This window comes from Nilaparvata lugens, chromosome 2, assembly GCF_014356525.2.
Source record: "Nilaparvata lugens isolate BPH chromosome 2, ASM1435652v1, whole genome shotgun sequence".
Lineage (NCBI taxonomy): Eukaryota > Metazoa > Arthropoda > Insecta > Hemiptera > Delphacidae > Nilaparvata > Nilaparvata lugens.
In genome coordinates, this window is record NC_052505.1 from 45,311,773 (window position 1) to 45,339,140 (window position 27,368).

At 34.7% G+C, this 27,368-nt stretch overlaps 2 protein-coding genes across 2 annotated transcripts in view; one reads left to right on the forward strand and one right to left on the reverse strand.

Moving 5' to 3' along the window:
* LOC111044905 overlaps positions 1–27,368 on the reverse strand; it is a 336,821-nt gene that overhangs the window by 47,979 nt on the left and 261,474 nt on the right. The gene's annotated exons all lie outside the window — the stretch shown is intronic.
* The window catches only part of LOC111044906 (ubiquitin-like modifier-activating enzyme 5), a 39,111-nt gene continuing 29,061 nt past the window's right edge, over positions 17,319–27,368 (forward strand). The window contains exons 1-2 of the mRNA XM_022330168.2: positions 17,319–17,843; positions 19,943–20,078. Coding sequence (XP_022185860.2) covers positions 17,716–17,843; positions 19,943–20,078 — 264 coding nt within the window. The 5' untranslated portion in view covers positions 17,319–17,715. The remainder of the gene's footprint in view (positions 17,844–19,942; positions 20,079–27,368) is intronic.

Sequence of the window (27,368 nt, forward strand, 5' to 3'; positions counted from 1 at the left end):
GTTCCTACTAGTCTATGCATTCAAATTATGTATTTCAGGAACGCTATCTTATGTATTTTCGGTCGCTGAACACGATTTTTCAACTCTCAAGCCTTAATAATTTATAATTCTCATCATAATAGACTAATTATGGTCAAAAATACAAACTTCATCTCATTCTGCAAGGAAACTAAGAAATGACTGTTTGAAATAAACGAAACTTGGGTTTCAAGAAATATATTAGGATAGAATAAAGATAATATTTATATATGTTCATGTTCTATTGTATTTATCTCAAATTAATTTATTGTGATGCGCTGCAGGCTAAATTATATTAGTAATTGCACACTGGCCACACTTACTTGATTTAGTGGTCAGTTAATCTCCAAGAAATATTTGTGGAATTTCTTAGTTCTTCATGGTGGAAATGGAATTCATCATTTATTCATTATCATAATGATTTTGTTTAGTATGAAAATGTTAATCTTCCATGAATCTTCAGTTTGTCGTGAACTTTTGAGAAATTATATCCAATATAATAACAGATATGTGTCTAATCAAAATGAAATGAAAATTTAAATATTCATTCATATTATTTCTAACAGTATTATTATAATGATATTTCACTAACTTTTGATTGATTCATCCATTATGGTATTTCCGTTCAGACTGTTTTGAAATGGTAATAAGTTATTCAGTATCAAAATTTGTGATTCGAATAGTTTTGGGCCATGCCTGTTATTCTTTCCCAAACATATTTATATGATTTGTAATTTTATTCACAAATGAATGAATGAATGTATGTATTCCTGCACGTAGCTAAGGGATGGATTATTCCTTTATAGATTGTTGCATGTCACATTAATAAATCTCTGCCACAGATTTAAAAATCAAGTCTCGATGGTTTGGAGAGCATATTATTGGAGTGATTCTTTTACTCTGCTGCTTCTAATATGTTCACTACCTTTGTTTGATTTTAGACCATAGACATGAAAAGCTATGTCCACCTGTATCACTCCATCTTTATTGAGAATTTTCATAACTCTTCCCTCATCACAAAGTTTCCATAATCTTGCAGCGTATTGACGTTTTGAAAAGTGAAGTGGGCTAGGAGTTGAATTCAGGAGAGCCATGTCATCATTATACGAATTTGTCAACGATATTGAGGGATTTAGTCAAATCCACAACTAGTTTCACTTACAATTTCATGGGCCAAGTGAGATTAAGAGTTTTTTTTTCAAATATCCATCAGATGTTGACAGAGATTGCGGTTATAGTAGAAATGCATGCTGCACTAAAGCTCCAATGCTGAATTATCTTTAAACAGCTACCTAGTAAAAATACAGAGATCAGATCTTTTTGTTCTAGAATTAACTAAGACTAGGATTTTTGTTTGATTGCATCGTGGAGAATGAAAGAACTCTGTTTCATTTTATAAGTGAGAATACACTTTTACAATTTGCCACAACTATGTTCAGATAAAAATCGTTGGAGACCGAATAACTATTTCTTTCTATACGTTCAAAAGAGAATCACACACTTCTTCACTTGCTTCCAGACCATTGATAACATTATGCAGATTCTGTTATCCATCAGAGTCTTGAAGAAAAATGCTATGTTCTCTTGAGAAGATTATGCTTCTGGAAATCATTCTCATCTCTCATTATTCTTGTTTTACTTCATTAGATGACTTTTTTCACAATCTCCAGTGATATCCATAATGATGTCAACATACTTGAACAGAATATCTTTGATGGAAGATTTATTTATATAGTAGCAGCCATTTTAGGAAAGCCTTTGAAGAAATTGCTATTCCAATCACTCAGTTTTGGATAATCAGGGTTTGCTCCAAAGCATGATCGGTTGTCACATTTATTAAATTTTCAAGGTTTCATTTGACAGAGAGTCAATGTATTGACTGTATAGAGTTAATGTTTCCTTATTGGAAATTATTTTCTACTTCTATGGGTATTTTTTTTTCATTTTCTAGATATAACACAGACTTTATAACATAGTTTGTGTGATTGAATGGAAAAATTATGGGATCTTTTCTCGTACAGTTTCTATGTGCAATACCAGAGTCCTTCCTTATGAGCATGAATACAATCTAAGATAATTTAAACTATGTTACAATAATCAGTCATAAATTTCAAGTAGTCATTGATTTTGATTCTAAAAAAACTCCATAAATAGCTCCTGACTTCTTTCAAATATACTTTGACAATCTCTCATATTTTAACCGTTCATGAGTCCTTGTAGTTGTTTCATTGAATTGATTGCTTGCTCTCACACCTTAATTATACTGATCTCCCCTTAATAGATTTCCAACAGTATTCTCTCCAAATATTTAAAATTCAACAGAGATATCTCTCATTCCACTTTCATTCAAGTACCACCCCAAGACAATCAGTCAAATTCAGCCAGATGAAAAGTATCTATTCGTAGATATAAGTTACAGAAATCAGTTGATAAAGCTGCGTTTACACCAAAGTTATTAACAAAATGTTGATAACTTAATCTTTATAGATTCTATTAGATTGAACGGAACTTGGCAAACACATATGTCCATCATATGTATGATAAGTTATGTTCGATCTAATAGAATCTATAAAGATTAAGTTATATTAACATCTCCTTAATAACTTTGGTGTAAACGCAGCTTTGGAGTTGTATTTCATTTGTAATCAAATATTTAGTCATATCACATGGGAGTTATTTGCATTATTTGTGCTTCAACTGTAAATTTATATTAAGAAAATATTTTACTCCTGTTACACGGTGCTCTATATGGGGTGGCCTATATTATTTGTTTAACTTACTCCATTACTTGACTTTCACAATTCCAAAGTGATCATTGAACTAAATCGAATAATTATTCTCTCCTAATGGAATATCAGTTTTTTATCGACTGAGAAACACATATAGGATTCCTAACAGGATGGTTTATCATTACAATGTAATCATAAATAATGATAATGAGATGAAGTTTGTATTTTTGACCATAATTAGTCTATTATGATGAGAATTATCAATTATTAAGGCTTGAGAGTTGAAAAATCGTGTTCAGCGACCGAAAATACATAAGATAGCGTTCCTGAAATACATAATTTGAATGCATAGACTAGTAGGAGCGATGCGATAGACAGGCCATTATGCGCATTAATCATGGGGGAGGACCGCACCGCAGCGTAACAGTGCTACTTATCCCCCTCCCACCGCCGCATCTATAATCGTAACCCCCAAACTATATATATCATTGGATTCAGCAAGAAACGGCCTACAACGTTTATTGAGAGCCTTTTCCTCTAAGTCGGCTAATTACTTGAATATTCGAGAAATAACAGAAAGTCCATTATAAAAAATACATTTTTCCAGCTACTTTATTTTTTTACGGAAAAACTATGCGGTTTATCGCAAAAATGTATAAGACCACATTGAAAGCCAGTTATGTGTACATGATATTGAGAGGAAATTAAAAGCTATACTATGAATAGTAACTGTAGGACAGGCGATATTATAAACGCGCGTTTTTTACAACTCACCCCCCTCCCCCCAAGCTCTCGACCACCCTGGGACGTGACAACATCGAGTTTCATATACACTAAAGACCCCCTAACAATAATCCGAAGTCAAATTCTCTGCCTCTCTCATGTATGCTCAATGTAAGCCAGCGCCTGGACTATCTGGGACGTCCAGGACAACCTGGATGCGTGGTGTGGATAAACTCATTTGATAGCATGATCAGCGATTTATTTTTTCAAAAACGTCCCGGATGTCAACGACGTCTGTGAACTCGGTGTGAAAAGACCTTTAGGTTGAGTAGTTTTGCTGTTTTGTATGGTGTCTAATATTTTGTTAAACAGTTCGGCAATTAATACAATTTCTATTATTTGCAGTATTCCTATTGTTTCACAATGCTTTTTTCAAAAGATTTAGGTATAAAAATCACACTGGAAAATGTGTTTAAATAGCCCCATGAAAAAAAATCCCTGGTCAAGGAGGGGGGCCGCCACCCCCGCCACCACCCCTAAACCGCCACTGACTGTAATATTATCCTTGGTTATGTAAGTGAACTCATTGCAGCATGACAATAAATTAGTTTTGTAGGCTACCATACCTTATTATTTTCAAAACACATTATAACTTTGAAGCCGATATCACATAACACATTATAACTTAACCAATATCGTTTTTGCCCGTAGCTAGAAATAACCTAAAAACACCATGAATCTGAAATAGCAATACCTACTATTACTTCAGGCCCCACAACTAATTAATGATGTCATAACATGTAGATTGATTCTTCCTAGATCATAGTAGTTTATACTAGCTTATCAATGTAACTTTTGTTACTGTATCAATTTTTTATTGGATGGAATACTATCTAAATTTCAGATTGGAGACATTTGCATTTTAATGAATAGAATTTTTTTTGAAATAAAAACACTTTATTCCACAAATGCAATAATTTATTCACACTTTCAGCTTGATAGACATAGGCCTACTCAATTCAGTGATGAAGCTATTGATAGATTCATCTCAACCAAAAATACTTAATAGTAGCCTGTATCAGAATCAAAGGAGAAGTGAATCAGAGATAAACCAAATTTGATGTAACTCTTTTTTAAGAGAGAGGCTCCCACAAACTTGATCGCAATAAATCTGTGGTACAAAGAAACCCATCAGGAGACTGATAAATTTAATATTATGATGTTATGGACAGTCCCAACACTTTGCATTCACTTTTTATTTTATTAGTTTAAAAGTTATTTCACACACTTTATTTACACTGTTCTTCTACACTCTAATAACGCTACTGTTATATCACATTTTATTTACACTGTTCTTTCACACTTTAATTAAATTTTCCACTCACACTTTATTTACACTTTTCTTCTACACTTCATGTAAACTGTTGTTTTGTAGAATTGAAGTTCTTTCTTCTCATTGCTCGTATCCATTTTCGTTTCAAAGTTTCATCCTTTGAAAAAGAAAATACCTTACGGAAACTTTTAAAGTCTTGTTATAATTCCCGTGACAATTAGGTACACAACAGTATACCATGATTTAAAACCCCAAATTCATTATTACTTTTCACAAACAAATATTGGAAGAATGATAAACAACCCATATTCATTGAAATGGAAGACCGTGAAAATTTGAATTTGTAATTCCAATTTTGTTGATTACCATATCAGATATTATAACAAGCATCAGCAGTCTTATTTCCCTTGCTTACCGCCAGTAGATCATCGATCTACATGTGATGACGTCATAGTTTATTAGAAATCAGTTGTGGGGCCTGAAGTAATAGTAGGTATTGGTTGTGGGGCCTGAAGTAATAGTAGGTATTAGAAATAAACACAATCTGAAAGTTTTCCATACGATGCGTGATGTCACTGTTGTGACGTCAAGATGGGTGGATTTGGCAGTAGATGTTGGCTTCAGAGGCTAGACTTCCCAGCGTGTCTATTCTATAACTGGTCTAAGTCTCGACCGACCGTCAGTACGAGCAGCTTCTCTTTGTCTCAGATACAGAGTAACGGTCAGCAACGGTCACAGTTATCACATAGTTATTCAAAAGTATTCTTTGAGTATTATATTAAACCGATCTCCTGGTGACAAATGATTGTGTCGGAGAAGGCTTAGTTGTTGGAATTGTGCTAGGCCCTGAGGTCTGCGGATTTTTATCTGATCAATAATGTGATCCTAATTCTAGTGGTTTGAGGGTCTTGGAATTAAAAACATAGATATGCGGTTGACTGACTGCTCTTATAATAATGAGAATAATATAGAGAATATTACAAAATACATCTTTACATGAATAATCTAATAATCAATCTGTCTTTGAGAGACTGAATACACATGTCTTTAAGAGACCAAATACTCATGTCTTTAAGAGACCAAATACAATACGTCTTTAAGAGACCAAATTTATGGGGCACATCTGATATTGTAGTGGGGGTATCAAGTACTTATCTAAGATCTGTCGTCCTCGAGTCCGGTGTCCAAAGGGTGATGGATGAGGATGAAGGGTGATGGCCTCCAGGCATCAGGCTAGTGGCGTCAGATTGAAGATCATCTTTCAGCCCCGCACGGCAAGGTCAGATGTCCGATATCACCGGCCATCTCGGTCGGCGAATTCATAAGCCCTCGTTCGACAGCAAGGCATATTTACAGCACGATCCTCGAATGAGTATTCAAGAATACACACACACACACACAATAAAAAACCTGCAACACAAGTCACAACTACTTAGTAATGCTAGAATAAATAACATACTAAATATCGTATTCCATGAATGATTTCTCAAGAAATCATCCAATGAATACAATACATACAATTTACATAAATATTATAGGTTTTAATTGTAGAATTTGAAATCTATAATGAATGGGATTATGAAAAGAAATCACTAGTTAAAAGAATGATGAACAGTTACAGAGTTGCAGTTGATGTACAACCAGTGAGTATTCCAAACTTTACTCACAATTACAAAATTCCAGAGATATAAATGACTGTATCAATAAAATAAAGGATAGGAAGAATAGGAATATACTCAATTTAGTATAACTTTCTTGTACATTAGGATACCGTCATACATCTCAGATGTAAGACTGCAAAATTGATTAAAATTAAAATTATTGAAATAAAGACAATACAACAATACTAGAAAATATTCATTACCCACCCTCAAATGGGTTTTGGACTGTCACTAATCCATAGCCTACAATAATAATAAAGTGCAGCAGTCAACTGCTCTGAATTAAATAGAATACTTCATAAATTTTATTGAAGAAAATATAAGTGATTAAAACTGATGAAATACATGATTCCCAATTATATAATTTTAGTCTCCAGGAGAGAACTAAAAACTGTCTGGAAAAGACATTATTCAATCAGGCCAATAAATAATTAAGCTCAGAAAACATTTCTGTACTCTACAGAATATAAAAGCGGTCTCCTGTTCAGGTCTCCAAGTTGACCGAATCAGGCTCAAAAATAGGTATCAGGGCTGGCAATATTATGCATTTAAAAATACCAAATTACAAAGGACGTGGTGGGGACGACAATAATTTCCCTCAATAGAACGAGAAAGGAATAGAACTAACAAGGACAGAATACAGGAAAAATCCCTCAGTCAAAGTAAAAGACTCAGCAATAGAATGGACGTTCAACTGATTTTTTATGATGATTTTGCATCTACAACAATTCTAAGTACTCAAGGAAAACGGAAAACAATAGAGGAAATATTAGAATTTAAGTATGTAATATAATGTACTGAATTACATCATGCAACTACTCTGATACTGTGGGAATAACAATGCTAATCCAGCACTCTAATAAAATTTTATCTTGAAGAAGTTATAATTAAAAAAATAAATAAATTTCGGCACACTATAGTGAGGTCCACGATATAATAGCTGGTGACGCCCTTTAGCGTATTTAGATTAAGTCTAGTTTGAATTAGTTTTAAGTCTAGTGTTAGTTGTAGTGGCGAGGCCGGCAGCTGCTGCGCCTTAGCGGATAAGTTAGTATTTAGATTATTCTATCGCATAATCATTAGTTGAAGTCGTCAGCTCGGATTGGATGGTGAAAAACAGGATCGTTGCTGTTTTTTCAATTGTTGCCGTTGAAATTCAATTTTACACGTTCGTCATTGTGTTAAAATTATTATCGATATATTAACTGTCCCAAGTTGGGGAAAAGTACAGTTTTTCCTTGTTATTTGTGAATATATAAATTGAAATATTCAACTAGTGCGATCGGACTTTGAATTGTAAAGCAGTGTAAAGTAATAGTCAATATAGTAAAGTTATCTTCCAAGCAATTTTCAGACTGATCAGTAATTAAATTGATGCCAGAATTAACATACATCAGATAGGGGTAGCAGATGTACAAGAGAGGCCAACACCTTTTCCCGACTCCATCTTGTCCTGCCACAAACCTAATTCCAATTCCTGGAGTAAGTTGGTATTTAGTATTTGAAGAAAACTACTTGCTGGTGAGTAACCAAATAAGTCATTTCTGGTATAAATTTAATGCTGAAAATATTACTTACTACATTCAATCTATTAATTATTGCTACCCCTGAAATCTACCCCTGTGGAATGGCTCCCGGTGTTGAGTCACATCCCACCCCCAAATCTTCGACGCATGAATGCCCTTACTAGAGAGTACAGGAAGATACAGGAAAATCGAAGCCTGCCAATACATGAGGATATACAAGATGCCAATCAGAGCCGTCTGCAATCTCGTAAGCCACCGGTTAGGACGGCAATTACAGCCTTAGATTCAGGTTTCCGTGTAACTGAGGCCTGGCAACAAGCGTGGTCAGCAAAGCAGAACATTATTCTAGCATATTATCATTCAATATTTTGCTCTTCATATTTATTGACAGTCCTCTGCTCTTGCTTGTAATTTGGGCTAACCATTATGTTCCTGTTGGACTGGATATGAACCCAATTTGTTTCGAATTTGTATTTTTTTTCATGCTAGAATTATTTTGCATTACAATTCTAAGTCTGTATTGTACAATTATTTTCTTGTTAGAGAAAGCTGCATGTCAGCGATTGTCGACTCCTTTCATTCAGCATAGTTGCTAGCCTTGCATTCAAGCAATGCTTATCGCATTATCGCAATACAATGGACTTGTTTGTTTCAGATAAGTTATCTGTTTTGTCCAGTTGTAATAATAACTTGTTCATCGAATCGTTTTCTATTCTATTGAAAAATTAAATTGAATTACAATGGCAACTGCTTCCGATGAGCCAAAGCTGGCTTTGCCAAACTGAGGTATCATTGCAAATAAATAAAGCAAAATTAACTCAGCTATTTTCAAGAGTTCAAAGATGTTATGATTTAGTTAAGGATGTAGGAACTAATAAAAAAGTTGCTAGTCAATTCCTCACATTGCATAGATTGACATTGATTCCAAATACTGTTATTGAATATGAAAAAACTGAACTTCTTCTCAATGAATTAGAATTAAGTTTGAATGATCAATTCAATCCAGCATTCAATGACAGTTACTTGGTTATGGTAGCGAAAATATATGAAACAGCTGAACTTCTTCAAAAAATTAATTCAGCGCCTACTGTGGAAGTGCAATCGGCACCGACAACCTCACCTACTACTGTGTCAAATGAATTACTATTACCGGTACCGAAAATTGAGTTAGCAAAATTTAGTGGTCGTCAGTCCGAATGGGCTGTCTTTTATGAGTTATTCAAAAATCTCGTTCATGAAAATAAAGCATTGTCTGACCAACAAAAAATTCAATATTTAACATCAAAACTTACAGGTGAAGCATCCAATATTTGTAGGCATCTCCCTACCGTAGCTGCAAACTATAGTATTATTTGGAATGCTTTAGTTAATCGCTATAATAATCCAAGAGCTCAGTTGGAAACCTATTCCGATGAGATTTTTCAATTCAAAGGGCTTAAAGTAGAAAGCAGGGAAGGTTTGACTTCGGTATTAGACCGATTTTGTAACTCTGTTACTGCTGTAAAAAGATTGAAAAATAATGGGCTTGACGATGCTATATTCTTACATTTTGGTTTGAGAATTCTTGATACTGTAACTCGTAGAGAATTTGAATCATCTCATAGAGATAAAGAGGAGCCCACTTATAAAGACTTTGTAAGTTTCATTGAAAAACAAGTTCGATCATTGTCGATTGATAAAAATAAGGGTGATAGTTTTCATAGTGGAAAAGCGTTAAAGGGCTCATCAAACTCTAAGAATTTCACAATTCAGTCAGGAGATAAAATTCCTAGTGATAGTCGGGGAAAATCTCATTGTATAAGCTGTAAGGGGAGTAAACATAAGTTGACAGATAGTGAGTCATTTTTGAAACTCTCGCCATGGAATAGATTTCGTCTCATAAAAGAGAAGTTTTATTGTCTAAAATGTTTAGTGGGAGGTCACTCAGCTCGTGAGTGTAAAAGCAATGCTTCCTGTTCTCAATGCAAAAATTCACATCATACGTTGTTACATTTCAATTTCAAAAATCAATCTGAAGAGAGTGGTGTTAGTTGTTGTAGTACTAAATTGGTAAACAATGAGTCTGAAAATGATAAAACTATTGTTTTATTGTCTACTGCTATCGTTCTGATCAGAAATAAGAGAGGGCAAGAATGTCCCCTGCGATTTCTTATCGACTCTGGTAGTGAGAAGAATTTTGTAACTTCTCGTGCGTGTCGTCAGCTAGGCTTGTATATTAAACCTGTCTATTCAACTGTTAAGGTCCGTTGTCACTGGTGCGGCTGGAACGATAGTCGTTGAACGATTATCGGTGGACGATCATCGCTCGGCGATGATCGTTGCAGTGGTCATTGTCACTGATGCGATTAATAAACATTAGTTCAGTTGAGGTTTGACTGTTGCTAAGTGAAGTACTGAATGATGAGTTTAAAGAAACGGCTACTGAGTTATTTGTTAGTTGAAGATTTAGAAGATGAAGATATTTTAGAAATGTTAAGTGTACCACGACTTAACACACATAATATATTCACAAAGAGAACAGAAGAAGGTTACTTCAAAATATTAATAAACAATCATTTGCAAGCTGATGAGAGAATGTTTTCTGAGTTCTTTAGACTTTCCAAAGTTCAGTTTCAGTTTGTGTCTAGTTTAATCAATGAGGACCTTAAAAAGTTGTCTTCAAACTACATTCCATATCCAATCACAGGAGATGAGAAGTTAGCTCTTACGTTAAGGTAGGATATATTTTTTATTCTTATTTAATTTTTGTAAAGCATGATTTTTTAGAATGATTATAAAAACCCATATATTGTAATAGGAAAAGGTTCGAGTGGAGCTTTTGTTTAAGGAGTGAGAGTTTGGAGACCTTAAGATATAGAAAACGAGTATCATCAACTACAGTTGATTTTTATTGCTTTTTTAAATTTTGTAAGGCAAAAAATATGATATTTTCTGAAAGAAAGTATTCTAAAGTATAAAAAAGAGCATAATCAAACTGTGGGGGTTATTAGTTAGTTATATTAGTTAATTATGTGAAATACACTTACCTGATCTTCCAACTTCTTCAGATATAACCACCCAAACATTGTCTTTAGCCCTTTGGTCCTTATACTGGGGATTTCTAAGGTCGTAAATCAAAGGGTGAGGAGAAATCGCCTCCACTAATTTCTCGTCTTCCTCAGGTGTAAATTTTAATGTTAAAAGAGCTGTTTTGGATGACATTGCACAATGATGACACGCACTCTATCAAACTCACATGTGCACTCCTCGAAAATCGGCCAACGACTGTGATTATGACTGCTCCAGCAGCAGACCCGTATGATTGCAGTCAGCGACTCTGTTGACAGTCGCGTCAGTGACAACGGCGCCATTCAAGACAATGTACAGCAGGCGCTCTACGATTATTGTCCAACGACTGTAGTTCAACGATTATCGTTCCAGCCGCACCAGTGACAACGGACCTTTACTGGGTTTGGCAGTCAATCAAGTAAGGTTCAAGGTCGAGCGTCGTTCACAATTCGTTCTCACACTGACACTACATTTTCGTCTGCTGTTGATGCGTTGGTAGTTGAAAAAATACTTGACAGATTACCATCTCGTGAAGTTGATGTGTCTAAGTTGTCCTACTTGAAATCATTGAAATTGGCGGATGATAAATTTTTCATCCCTGGAAAATTGGATGGTATTTTGGGTGCCGAATTCTTTCCCGATCTTATCAATAATTACCAATCTCATCAAGAGGTAGGTTCAGTCAAATTAGTTGACAGTAAACTGGGTTTTATTGTTATGGGTTGAGCCCCAGTTTTGAACTCGTCACAAAATAAACAATTCAATAATTGTTTGCTCGTCTCTAGTCCACCTTTGAATGACCTAGTACAGAGGTTTTGGGAGGTTGAAGATTGTCCTAAATCGGGGAATGATCTTACACCTGCCGAGTTGGATTGTGAAAATAATTTTCGTTTGTCTGTTCGTCATTTGGAATCAGGTTGATTCGTGGTATCCTTGCCGTTTGAAAAATCAGCTGATTGTTTGGGTGATTCATATTCTATGGCTAAACGGAGATTGACAAATTTGGAAAATCGTCTCACTTGCTCCGAAGATATTAAGATCGCATACCACAAAATAATGTTGGATTATTTGTGCCAAGGGCACATGACCTTGATTGAGGATCAGGAAAATAAACAGGGGTATTATATTCCTCACCATGCAATCATGAAGGCTCGTAGTACTACTACACCTGTAAGAATCGTTTATGATGCAAGCGCTAAAACTACGACTGGTTTGTCATTGAATTCGATTCTCCATGCTGGTCAGAAGTTACAGACGAACATTTTCCATTTTCGTGTTGCTATTGAATTTTCGTCTTTTTGCAATTGGAGTGACAAGTGATTTGAAACAGATGTATCGTCAAATATTTGTGAGTGAATCTTGCCGTGAATTTCAGCGGGTGTTATGGAGATTTTCGGTAGATGATCCTGTTGAAACCTATGAAATAAATCGTGTCGTATTTGGTATCACTTCCTCTCCGTACTTGGCTTTGAGAACTATCCATGAGTTGGTTGAGAGGGAAGGCGATACTTTTCCGGATGCTAAAGCTCGCATTCCTACAGATATGTTCATGGACGATTTGGTAACGTCTGTCCCTTCTGTAAGTGACGCGAAAAAATTGTGTATTCAGGCCAAAGAGCTGTTTAAAGCTGGTGGATTTGAATTGACTAAGTTTGCGTCAAATTCGGAGGAGCTGATGACAAGTCTCGATGATAGTGAAAGGTCCTTGTTGTCCAAAGAATTCAATATCGAAAATTCATTAGCCATATTAGGTCTAGAGTGGCAACCATTTTCCGATTCATTTCGTTTTTTCGTCTCACAGGGTTACTCTATTGCCACAAAACGGAATATATTATCCACTGTGGCGCGAATCTATGATCCTCTAGGACTAGTGGCTCCTCTCACGTTGTTTTTGAAATGTCTCATAAAAGAATCATGGCGTATTGGTTCAGATTGGGATGAAAAACCACCTGATTCTATTGCATCTCAGTGGGAGATATGTCAAACAGAATTTCAATCTTTGTCGAATTTGTCCATTCCTCGTCACTTGGGAGTATTTTGTTGGTTTCAAGATTACATTAATTTGTTTTTGCGATGCAAGTCAGTCTGGCTATGGAGCTGTGATCTATTTGAAATCACAGGAAGAAGATGGTAGTTCTTCAACAGTAACGCTGCTGTGTGGAAAATCGAAGGTTGCACCGAGTAAAACTCTAGGAATCATTGAGGAAGTGTTTCCTGGAGCCGATGGTGTCATACGTGTGGCAGTAGTACGTTTAGCTACTGGTCGTTTCAAACGTCCTGCCACCAAATTGTTTCCATTGCACACACAATAATTCTTAGGATAAGAATTATTGTTCGTTTTGTTGTGTTAGCATTTTTCTTTTGTCGTATTAATTTTTCTTTCGGTTTGTTTTGTTTTGTCTAGTTTTGGCCAAAGCCGTGGCTGAAAACTATGTTTCAGGGTGTGGGGAATGGTGACGCCCTTTAGCGTATTTAGATTAAGTCTAGTTTAAATTAGTTTTAAGTCTAGCGTTAGTTGTAGTGGCGAGGCCGGCAGCTGCTGCGCCCTAGTGGATAAGTTAGTATTTAGATTATTCTATCGCATAATCGTTAGTTGAAGTCGTCAGCTCGGATCGGACGGTAAAAAACAGGATCATTGCTGTTTTTTCGATTGTTGCCATTGAAATTCAATTTTACATGTTCGTTGTTGTGTTAAAATTATTATCGATATATTAACTATCCCAAGTTGGGGAAAAGTACAGTTTTTCCTTGTTATTTGTTAATATATAAATTGAAATATTCAACTAGTGCGATCGGACTTTGAATTGTACAGCAGTGTAAAGTAATAGTCAATATAGTAAAGTTATCTTCCAAGCAATTTTCGGACTGATCAGTAATTAAATTGATGCCAGAATTAACGTACATCGGATAGGGGTAGCAGATGTACAAGAGAGGCCAACACCTTTCCCCGACTCCATCTTGTCCTGCCACAAACCTAATTCCAATTCCTGGAGTAAGTTGGTATTTAGTATTTGAAGAAAACTACTTGCTGGTGAGTAACCAAATAAGTCACTTCTGGTATAAATTCAATGCTGAAAATATTACTTACTACATTCAATCTATTAATTATTGCTCTCTTTATTCTAGCATATTATCAGTCAATATTTTGCTCTTTATATCTATCAACAGTCCTCTGCTCTCGCTTGTAATTTGGGCTATCCAATAGCAGTGTGTGATTTGCAATGGTATGCTATCTTTGTGTATCATTCAACAAAGCAGATGGGGCTATCTCTTTCACACATTGCAAGGTTGCCACATCGTTTATCAACAATGTAGAAATTCAACTAATTGACAAAATAGGGTTAAGGGTTAGGTTTTATTTGGGTTATATTTAATAATGTTTCATAAGGATAGGTTAGGTTTTTGCTTTGGAATTGCAATAGGCTAGAAGGGGGTATGGTCCAGGTAGAGTTATGTTTTTTGTTGTTTCAAAGGTGAAAGGATATGTTAGGGGGTTAGGAGTTTGTTTTGAAATCCAAAGTATTGAATGTGAAAGGGTTAGGGGTTGAGTTTTTTCAAGTTATATTTAATAATGTTTCATGAGGCTAGGTTAGGTTTTTGCTTTAAAATTGCAATATGCTAGAAAGGGCTAGGGTACAGGTGGAATTATGGTTTTTGATATTTCAAAGGTGAAAAAATAGGTTAGGGGGTTGGGATTTTGCTTAAAAATTGCAATATGCTGGAAGGGATTACGGGTTTTTTACCAAGATTTATGTTTATTAATGTTTTAAATATAAAAGGGGAGGTTAGGGGGTTGGGTTTTGGCTTTTAAATGACAATATGCTGACTTAGTTGTGGTGTTTTTTAACATTAGTTAAATAAAAACCATTATATTTTATCAATTATATTATTGAAAAGTACTCTCTCTTTTATTAAATGAAATGATGATAATATGTTGAATATTAAATCGAATTCAATGATAAATCATCATTGGATAATAATATCATCATCAAATTAAATAGAATGACGGCTCCAGTTACGGTGCTCGGTAACCATCATCACAAAGAACGTTACATTCAAAGAACTCACTGAATGGAACGGGAAAAACCCGTTACTAACGCATGGGCGATACGGTGCTGTCTGAGACCGAGAGTGTTTTGTTCAGTTGGTACCTCCAACCTTAGACCAGTTATAGAATAGACACGGCTCATTGTATATTCATACTGAAAGTCGATGAAGCCAAAATCTACTGCCAAATCCACCCACCTTGACGTCACAACAGTGACGTCACGCATCGTATAGAAATAATTACATTGTTGTTAAACAATGCATTGTCATTAAACATAGCTTGTTTTCCATAGCAGATTGTTATTTATTTATGTAATTATTATTTATGAAAATGGTAATCTCCTGCACAGCATATAATTGCACTGAAATTTTTATGAAAAAAAGTGGAATATCTTTTCATGTGTAAGTTGAAATTCATACACATTAATATTGTAAGTTGTAACTGTAATATTATCCTTGGTTATGATGTAAGTGAACTCATTGCAGCATGACAATAAATTAGTTTTGTAGGCTACCGTACCTTATTATTTTCAAAACACATTATAACTTTGAAGCCAATATCACATAACACATAACTTAGTCGATATTGTTTTTGCCCATAGCTAGAAATAACCTGAAAACACCATGAATCTGAAATAGACACAATCTGAAAGTTTTCCATACGATGCATGACGTCACTGTTGTGATGTCAAGATGGGTGAATTTGGCAGTAGATGTTGGCTTCAGAGGCTAGACTTCCCAGCGTGTGTCTATTCTATGACTGGTCTGAGCGTCCAATGAGCTAAAGTATAGTAAAACATAGAGCGGCTGTTTGTGTACTTTCAGCGCTCTCAATGTGTTACACGGCGAACTAAGGGCAGCCATGACAGAGAGAGGCAAGAAGAGCCTCTATTGCCAGTCTGCTACTGCAGGAATAGGTGTGTTTTTGTGAGTTAAATTGAATTATATGACTAAATAATATTATCATTATGATATTTATGATGATGATGGTATTGCAAACTTGACTGGAATAAACTATAGACATCAGCTTATATTATATTATGATCATGTATTCATGTTAGGCTGGTATTAGTTCTATGATATGAAAAAATATTATTTCGCACAACTTATTACTCATATGATCTGCATATGACAGAAATATCACCATCTAATACCGGCCTTAGTTTGTTATCTTTTTGACTGTCATATTTTGCCTTCTTGTTATGAACTTAGAGTTATGTGGATAAGTACCGTAAGCTGATATCAAAGAAACGTCTTCATAAACTAGTATTTTTAATTCCTCACTCAAAATAACATAAAAAATAATCCAATCTCTAAAATAATAGTTTTGCAGTTACGGTATGGCATTTCAACTTAGTAGAGCACTTGTACGGCTAAGCAGTATTAACACTGTAACTTGGGCTACATTAATTTCACCAAGGCTTCAAGTAAAGCATTTCAAACAGTTAATTTTATGGATGCAAAACAACTGTAATACATATATTTAAAATGCTCGATGAAAATTCAATGTAGTATTTATGAAATATAACTGATTCGGTAGCGCTTGTCTTTTCCATAGATATTCCCTTACATCAGGGGCCCGCTTCACAAAGGTACAAGTAGGTTACAAGTCTTGTTGCCAACCATGATTTTGGAGAACAAAAGTTATAGATTAGACACGGCCCATTGTATATTCATATTGAAAGTCGATGAAGCCAACATCTACTGCCAAATCCACCCATCTTGACGTCACAGAAGTTTGTTGTGTGAACAATGCATTGTTGTTAGCTTGGTTGTGACGTCAAGATGGGTGGATTTGGCAGTAAATTTTGGCTTCAGAGGCTAGACTTCCCAGCGTGTCTATTCTATTACTGGTCTAAGGATTCCATGTAGAGCGCGCCTAAGCATAATAGCATAATATGCGCTCCTTAGCATAATCAATCATTCAACTTCAATTTATTTTCTCCACTCAAATAAATTGTCTCACCCGTCAAAATATCAACCATCATAAATTATTATATGATTTTGTCATTGCCATCTCGATCATACTGTTAACTGTTCCAAGGAGGATAATAAACTGTTCCAAAACTCTGTTACAGAATGTAGTATCTGATCCATTTCCAAATTACTTTACAAGTTTTGAATAAATTATTATACAAGCACTACAGACAGACTTTCACCTTCCAGTCTTTATGTTTTGTCGATGCTGTGGTCTTTATGTTTTGTCGATGCTGTGGTCTTTATGTTTTGTCGATGCTATGGTATAGTTAGGTCCACGTTATAATGACAGTATTTGACATTGATATAGAGTGTAGAAATATAATAAATTAATGCAGAGAATTGGCATCGCTATTCTCCTATCTTTATCCACTTACTTAAAGTAAGTAAGTGAGTAAAAAGTAGTAAAGTTTATCCACTGCCATTATAACGTGGACCTCACTATAGGTAACCGTACGTACAGTCCACGTGTCATGTTGTGTCATCTTGCTTGTGTGTATGTGTTTTCAGAAATCAGAATAGCAAGCAACAATTTTGTGTTTAGGTTACCTGCTGTGAGGCAATATTTTGTTTGATTTGATTTGTAATGTTTATCTTAATTTTTGTAATTAAATACCTCTCCACTTTCTTTTAAAATTCTCTCAATTTGCAAAATGAATACTGAAGATTTACGTGCTAGAATAAAAGAGTTAGAAGATGAACTGTCAAGAAGAGATAGAAACGTTGTCCGGGAAAAAATTTCTGAAATGTCAGCAGAAGTTGTGGATTCTAACCCTTACAGGTAGGCTAGTGTTAAAAATTCAAATTAAATAATTATTTATTCATTATGAATATTTTGTTTTTACTTTGATATTTTTCTGGTATTCAATTAATATTAGTATGGCTTTTAAGGTATTCAATTGAACATAACCTTACATAAACATATTGTGCAAAATTGAACATTCGTTGAAACTTATCTTTTACTGTTTCTATTCTAATTCTTTCAATTTCACTAAATTTATTAGAAATTTAATTTTGGCATTTTTTTCATAATTTGTTATCAACCATATGCTGAGATATGAAGGTTTCTCAAAGCAAATAAGTTATATGATTGTAGCCTAAGTTTATTCAAATTCAGATATTTTCATAGAGATCAGATATTAATCCTAAGTTACATATGTGTCGATAATTTAAGAAAAAATATCTTTTCCGTCAAGATACAAACTAGTTTGTGATACAATATATTAACTTTGGTATACTGGAAGATTTAGCGGCAAGAACTCTTATCAAGAGCTGCCACATATTGACTAGCTTATAAAAATTTATGTAGTTCTAATGAGGCTCATAGTCTTTAACAAAACAAATTGATTTTTGCATTGTATTATAATAGGTTATATCAGAGGCATAGTCAGGATTAACTTTTTTGAAATTGGAACTTTTACACTAAATATTGTTTAGTGTTTATAAAAATTTATTTAATAAACCTGATGGTAAACTCACAGCAGCAGACAAAGGAAAAAATCCTCTTCAGGAGTTCCAATGTTGCAACGCACACAGACGTCTGTCTATCTCCAAATGTCTGCTCACGTCTTCATGCAAAATTCTGATTATTTCCTCCGTCTGTCTGCTGCTGTGCGCGTTTATCTTCGAAGGTGCAATTCCTTAAAGGCGTGTCGACGCACAGCTATTAGCAGGCTAGTTTAGACTATAGCCTACGCAGGCAGCTCGAGACGCGTCGCCTCTAAGAAATTGAACCTTTAGAGTCTAAAATTCCAATTTGTTGAGCGGCGTTTACATGAGCTAAATTTATTTGAATTTAAGTTTTCATAAACTTAAAAGTATATAATCATGAAGTAATAATAAATCTCAAAGTTTTCTTCTTCATCATCCACACTATACTTTTTTATTTACCTTACTTGTTTTTATTATACATTGTATATTGACTGGTAACTGTTTTCATCTCATTTTCCCATATGAAGGTTGGATTGTACTTTCCAGATTGGAGATTCAAGTTGCATACAAAAGTTAAACATGTTCAACATCTACTTGATTCAACAAAACTTAGATTCAACATTGGTAGTGGATTTAAGTTTATGTTAAAATTAAAATTTACATTGGTATAGTGGATTCAATTTCCTGATCTTGAATTCAAGGAAATAATCCCTTTATGCGACGACTCTACTACTGTATTAACAGATTTAGTCTATTAATGCACGGTACGATATATTATTGTATAGTCTATATTATATATTATACCGTCTGAAGAAGATATATATATAGCAACGCCGCTCTCTATTAGCTGCTGTTAGTTGCTACAGTTTCTGTAGTCGACATTATATGAATATAACCCATACAATAATGTACAGTGATGAATACATTCATCGCTCACGAATTCGTTTCAAAAGAAATTATTCGAATGTATTGTGATTGAATATTAAGGTAGTGTTAAATAGCTACTTAAGACCTTATTGGCGTCACATCTGAAGATGCGATTCCTTAGTGGCGGCTCTAGCCGCGCCTCCCAGCATGGCTAGAGCCTATAACCTATGAATTCATTAGATTTCTTTCAATCTACAAGATCGTTAGATTTTTATGTTGTATAGAGACGTTATGGCGGCAGATGAATAGGAAGTGTTTCCTACTACATTGCTTTTAGGAATCATATCTTATGAATCATGAAATCTAATTAATTTTTGGGTTATGTGATCTTGCCGCTGATTTCGCTGCCCGAGTCGTCGCTAAGGAATTGGAGTCTTGAATTGACTGTAGGCCAATCTTTGAAAAGATTCACAGCACAAGTTATGATTTGATAAAATTAGGCTAACTGATTGTGTGAAGAAATAGAATATTTTGAATTTGGGAACTAAAATGTGATTCTTAAAAATCGATTAATTTTTGCAGTCGTCTAATGGCATTGAAGCGGATGGGAATTGTCGACAATTATGAGAAAATCCGTGATTTTACAGTTGCCGTTGTAGGTGTGGGTGGTGTGGGGAGTGTAACTGCTGAAATGCTGACAAGGTGTGGAATTGGCAAGGTAAGTTGAACTTGAAAAAATGATAGAAGAATAGACTTTAGAAAGTTTATAAATAAATTTAGTAGGTTCAAGTTATACAGTTGAATTTACCAGCGAACATTAATTTCATTATATAAACATTTTTCAATCGTTAATAGTTCAGTAAATGAAGGGTTATAAAGGGAAAAGATTGTGAAACAATTTTTGACCCCACAGTTCTGTTTAGGGTAGTAAGGAGGTAAACATATCAAAAAGGTAAACATATCAAAATTCCCCATCCCCCCACCCCTGTGCTACGATGGTAGGGGTGGTTCAAAGGTTCCAGTTTTTGGTTTTTCGCATAAATCTCGAAAACTATGCGTCTTACTGTCATAACTATTCCGTAAAAAATCAAAGCTTACAAAATTTCCTACAACATTCATGTTACAATTTTCTCCTTATATCTTACATTTTTCGAGATTTCAGAAGCTTGACATTTTTGAAAGAAAAATGCTTGTCATAACTTTTCAATTATTGATGAGAAAGGTCCATGCTAATTATTATCGTATAGTGCATTAAATTCTCTTCAATTTGATTCATAATTTCTCTCTTTAGTGCATTTTCCGTCGACCGTTGCAGCAGTTTTATTGTTGAGCGTGAAATCTTCACTTTAGAAACATTAGACCAATTGACAAAGGTATTTGAATGGAATGTTTAGAGCCTAATTTTTGACTTTGTTGGGACTAGTTTTAGTTTCATTCTAACTCATTGACCAGCGCTGTTGGATGGATAGACTGTGTCAGGGTTTATAAAACATGTCACAAGAAAGTTTTAAAATGTCATCTCACTATAAAGAAATTCACTTAGGCTATAAATTGGATGCTCCACCAAGAAGAAAGATTTCAAAACTGCTCGAAATTGTCTATCTTTATCACTTCCACTATCCTTGACCCACTCTGGCAGCTTATTAAACATTTTGAAGGCAATGAAAGGATAACACTTCTGAGTCCTTGCTAAAAGGCATTTTGGCATGTTGATGAGGTGAGTCTGACGGGTTCCATAGTCATGTATCTCACCACGAGTATCAGCACTCCTAGCTCTGTCTCTGATCAAACTAGACATTCAAGAATGTACTGATTTACAACAGTAAGCAATTTAACATCTTGAAGAGTGGTCTGCAATGAGCCATGTAGTCACTGCCCGTGACTAGCACTCGAACAGCCTTTATCTGCAGAAGCAGCACATCACCAAGTCGTCCAGAGTGTCCCCCCACAGGTGAAGTCCACAACAGACATGGCTGTGAAACATGGCATAGCAGACAGTAAGCAGGTATCCGGCACCAATTTCAGATTTCAACTTTCGCAGAAGATAGAGCGCACTGGACAGCCTGGAGCAAACATTGACAATATGACTTGTCCAGCTTATTCTGGTATTCAAGGAAAATCCCAGCAACTTCACATCAGTTTCCACTCGACCAGCCTATCCCAAGGAGCAGTGAAGCTTCTGTGTCTTGCCCTTGTTCAGCATCAACTTGTTTTGGTTGAACCAGCTCTCAGCAGACCTCAAAGAATCATCAGCAGCTTGCCCCAGCAACTGCACATCACGTCCTCTATTGATCAGTGTAGTGTCGTCAGCATACCAAAGCATTCATTCTCAGATCAATGTCATCAATTACAATAAAGAGGAGAGGGCCCAGAACCGATCCCTGAGGTACACTGAGGAGCTCACTGCATGAGGTGGCTCCATCAATACTCACCACGTCTGTTGTCTGTTGTCAAGGTAAGAGGACAGAGTGCTGAAAACTGTTTCACCAATTCCATAGGACTTCAGCTTCTTGAAATGCTAGTTAGGAGGTGAGCATATCAACAGTCCTCATTCCTACTCCTGGTGCTAGAGGGATGAGCGTTCTTTAAATGTTGCATTTTTTTCATTTGTTGCTTCACGCTTTTATCTTAGGAATGCGCTCGACCGTTATGACTAACCATTCGAAAATGTAGCTTGATAAATTTCCCATAAGTTTTGTCCAGTGCAGTTCTGTGATATCTCCACCGACCAGTTGACGGTAGCGATATATTTTCACTAGGATGTAAGCTGACGCCTGTGGTCAAAATGCGGAGGTGACAACTAGACGGGTGGACACCCTGTATTACCCGTATTACCTAATAATATGTATTAATTAATATATTTGTTTTTTCTTATGAATGCTTGGGATATTCATATGATGATATACTTTGGCTGAATATAATTTTTTATCAGTAGTGCATTAGTTGATTCTCTTAATTATATTGTACTTCCAATATACTGTTTACTTGGTTTACTAGGTCTGAGATTTATCTTCCAAACTCTATGTGGTCTAAATGACTAGGAAGAAGTCAGGTTACAACTCGCCTATTAATTAAGCCACCAATACTCTCGTCTCCTCTTATATATTTTCTCTCTGTGTAATATTTTTGTTGAGGACAACTCTACTTAGAGCCCGGATCGAACTATGATCTTACTTTGAGTGATATGAAAGCATGAAACCACTTTGTAAACTTTTTACCACACCCTTTCTATAAATTTCGTCCCAATGATCAGTTTTGTTTTCAATTTTTACTTTCCTTGCCCTACTACCATAGGTAAGGAAAGTATTGCTTTCCAAAAAAAATTAAGGTACCCCAATTTCAAGTTTTCTATACGTTTCAAGGTCCCCTGAGTCCAAAAACATGATTTTTGGGTATTGGTCTGTGTGTGTGTATGTGTGTGTGTGTGTATGTGTGTGTGTGTGTGTGTGTGTATGTGTGTGTGTGTGTATGTGTGTGTGTGTGTGTATGTGTGTATGTCTGTGAACACGATAACTCCATTCCTAATTAACCGATCGACTTGAAATTTTAAACTTAAGGTCCTTATACCATGAGGACCCGACAATAAGAAATTCAATAAAATTCAATTCAATATGGCGGAAAAAATGGCGGATAATTACTAAAAACCATGTTTTTCACGTTTTTCTCGAAAATGGCTCTAACGATTTTCTTCAAATTCATATCATGGATAGCTATTTATAAGCCCTATCAACTGGCATAAGTCTCATTTCAGGGAAAATTTCAGGAGCTCCGTAATATTCTTGAGAAAAATGGCGGATAATGACTAAAAAACCATGTTTTTCACGGTTTTCTCGAAAACGGCTCCAACGATTTTCTTCAAATTTATACCATGGATAGCTATTCATAAGCCCTATCAACTGGCATGAGTCTCATTCTTGGGAAAATTCCAGGAGCTCCGTAATATTCTTGAGAAAAATGGCGGATAATGACTAAAAAGCCATGTTTTTCACGGTTTTCTCGAAAACGGCTTTAACGATTTTCTTCAAATTTTTACCATGAATAGCTATTTATAAGCCCTATCAACTGACATGAGTCTCATTTCTGAGAAAATTGCAGGAGCTCCGTAATATTCTTGAGAAAAATGACAGTTACTGACATTGGGTAATACGGCAAGGCAGAACATCCAAAAGGATCTCTCTGCCTATAAAAGCCATAAGAGTAAATAAATAAACATATCAAATTTATCAAATCAAAATCAAATTTATTTATTTACCAATTCACTACAAATTCACAAAATAACACTTATCAACTAATATACATTGGTGTGGCTGGAAAAAGAAGCCTTGAGCTCCAGCCACGAGTTCGAAAATATTCTTTAAATTATTTGTACATTTGCCGTGATAATATTCTAAAATAGGCTACAAACTAAAAGATAGTAAACCAAAAACCAAAAATATGTATAAATAAAAACAAAAATCAATTCTTGAATCAAAAATCAACAAGCCCAATAATAGAAATAGGTAGGCTAATATAGAAATTATAATAATAATAATAATAATAACAATAAAAAAAAAAAATTCTTTCAGGTAATCAAAAAAAAAAACCAAGTTTAAATTGAGCGTGTTAAAAACAAGTTATAATTATAGTAATTTAGTTTTCGATTTTAAAAAAGTAATTCTCTTTTACCCAGGATCTTATTTTATTTAATTTATTACTTGTAATTTTATCCCTAATGAAATCGTCTGGTATTCTATTTATTAGCTTATCGCTCTGGAACTTGAATTGATGATTGCTGGTTGTCAATGCAGTGAAATTTATACTGTAAGCACTTACACTTGCTGGTCTTAAATTGTAAGTGACATTGCGTTGAGTAAATAGATGTGTATTTTTATTTATGAATATAATTAAGTTTGTTATGTACGTTTGGCGAAGCGTTGGTAAGTTTATCTCATCAAATATTAGTCTGCTAGGATAGCGTCTTGGTCTTCCTAGCGCAGCCCTGATGATATGCTTTTGAATAGTAAAAAGTTTATTGAAATGGGTGTCAAAGGCTGCTCCCCATACTTCTATATTGTAGTGGAAGATTGAGTGAGCATATGCATTGTAAATTGTTCTGAGAATGTTCAAGTCTTTCAATTGATTAATTTTGTAAAATATTGTAATCAAGTATTTTAATTTATAACAAAGATTTTGGATGTGAATGTCCCATTTAATATGCTGATCAATCGTAATTCCTAATATTTCATTGACTTAACTCTTTCTATAGTTGAACAAGTACAGTTGGGAGTGTCGCAGTTATGATTATGTATTATTAGTTTTAAATGTTCTGAAGGTTGACCGCTTCTATTAGGCGAAAAAGTTATATATTTAGTTTTTATTGTATTTAATGTTAGAATATGACTTTTTAACCACGACTTGACCACTGAGAGACCGCGATTTGCACAGTTGAATGTTTCATCCCAAGTTGAGCCAGAAAAGATTAAAGCAGTGTCATCGGCAAAAGATAGAGCAATACCATTCGGAATGCGTAGTTTCAATAAATCATTCACATAAATCAAAAACATAAGAGGCGATAGTACAGTGCCTTGTGGCAGACCATAATCTTTAATAATCTGGATATCAGTTTCCAAAATTTGGGTTCGATCCTTCAAATAGCTTGCGAATAGTTTTTTTGCTATCCCCCTTATTCCACTATTTTCCAACTTGTTTAACAAGATAGAATGTGGTATTGTATCGAACGCCTTCGCTAAGTCACAGAATACAGCAAGTGTTTTTTTATTACTATTGAAATTTTTGTCGATTATACTTGTCAAATGTAACACAGCATCCTTGGTAGATTTACCTTTTTGGAATCCATACTGGTTGCCCTCAATAAATTTATTTTTTTCAAGAAAATTCAACAGTTTTGCTTTTATAATTTTTTCCATGATTTTAGACAAGTTGCTGAGTAGACTAATAGGTCTATAATTTTGTGGATCATCAAGTTTATTGGATTTAGGAATCGGTTTTATTAAGGCTACTTTAAATTTTCTGGGAAAATATCCTAGTAGAAAGCATCTATTAACTATGAATTCAAGAGGACAAACAATATAGTTTGAAATTTTCTTTAGACATATGCTACTTATGCCATCCGCACCTGGAGAAGAGTTTGGTTTTAGCTCATGAATGTATTTATTTATTTCTGTAACGTTGGTTGGGCTTAGAAAAAAGCTATGTAAGGTTCTAGGTGAGATTGTTTCGGGAATTTCAATTATATTATTTTGAATTAGGTTTTTAGCATATTTCTGGCCTACTGTTGCAAAATGTTTATTTAGTACGACAGCTTCAATTCTAGCTTCAAATTCTTTAGTTTTGGTTTTGGTAATTTCTTTTATGCAATCCCAAGTTTTCTTAATATTACCTTTATAATTGAGAAACTTTTGATTATAGTATTCAATTTTTGCTTTTTTGATCAAAATGTTCAGAGTGTTTCTATATCGCTTATATTCCTCCTTCAATCTAATATTAAATGGTTCTTTAGTCAGTTTCCTATGCATCTTGTCTCGCTTTCTTATAGAATTAATAATGCCCTGACTTATCCATGGCTTCAGTGGTTTTCTTTTATGAGGTATCTTAAAAGATCGTGAGCTAAGTTTAATGTGGTCCGTGAGTGTATTTATAAAAGCATCCACTAACTCATCAATGTCTTCAGTATTGCTATTAAATATCTTATCCCATCTTTCTTCTTCTAAGCTACGACATAATTTTTCATAATCAATTTTGACTATATCATTAGTCGATGAAATACTCTTAGTTTTTATGTTATTCTGATTTAAATGGATGGTTGTGCAAAAATGATCAGTAATATTTGATTCGATTACAGTTGCTAATATGTTTTCAGGATTTATATTCTTATCTTTGAGAAATATATGATCAATACATGTCTTAGTATTATTTTGAATTCTTGTTGGTATATTTATGTAGGATTTGAATCCATTTAAATGAACAGCACTCAAGTATTCGTTCGTTAGATTGCAATTTTCTAATAGGTTCAAATTCATGTCTCCTAGCACCAAAAATGTATTTCCATTATTAGTATTTTGCAAAAGAGAGTCGAAACTGTTTATGAAATCAACAATATTAAGTGAAGGTGAGCGATAGACAGACAACAGCGTATACTTCTTATCTAGAAATGTCAAGGTAAGAGGACAGAGTGCTGAAAACTGTTTCACCAATTCCATAGGACTTCAGCTTCTTGAAATGCTAGTTAGGAGGTGAGCATATCAACAGTCCTCATTCCTACTCCTGGTGCTAGAGGGATGAGCGTTCTTTAAATGTTGCATTTTTTCATTTGTTGCTTCACGCTTTTATCTTAGGAATGCGCTCGACCGTTATGACTAACCATTCGAAAATGTAGCTTGATAAATTTCCCATAAGTTTTGTCCAGTGCAGTTCTGTGATATCTCCACCGACCAGTTGACGGTAGCGATATATTTTCACTAGGATGTAAGCTGACGCCTGTGGTCAAAATGCGGAGGTGACAACTAGACGGGTGGACACCCTGTATTACCCGTATTACCTAATAATATGTATTAATTAATATGTTTGTTTTTTCTTATGAATGCTTGGGATATTCATATGATGTTATACTTTGGCTGAATATAATTTTTTATCAGTAGTGCATTAGTTGATTCTCTTAATTATATTGTACTTCCAATATACTGTTTACTTGGTTTACTAGGTCTGAGATTTATCTTCCAAACTCTATGTGGTCTAAATGACTAGGAAGAAGTCAGGTTACAACTCGCCTATTAATTAAGCCACCAATACTCTCGTCTCCTCTTATATATTTTCTCTCTGTGTAATATTTTTGTTGAGGACAACTCTACTTAGAGCCCGGATCGAACTATGATCTTACTTTGAGTGATATGAAAGCATGAAACCACTTTGTAAACTTTTTACCACACCCTTTCTATAAATTTCGTCCCAATGATCAGTTTTGTTTTCAATTTTTATTTATGAAATCGTGTATAATCCTAACACTTGTGGT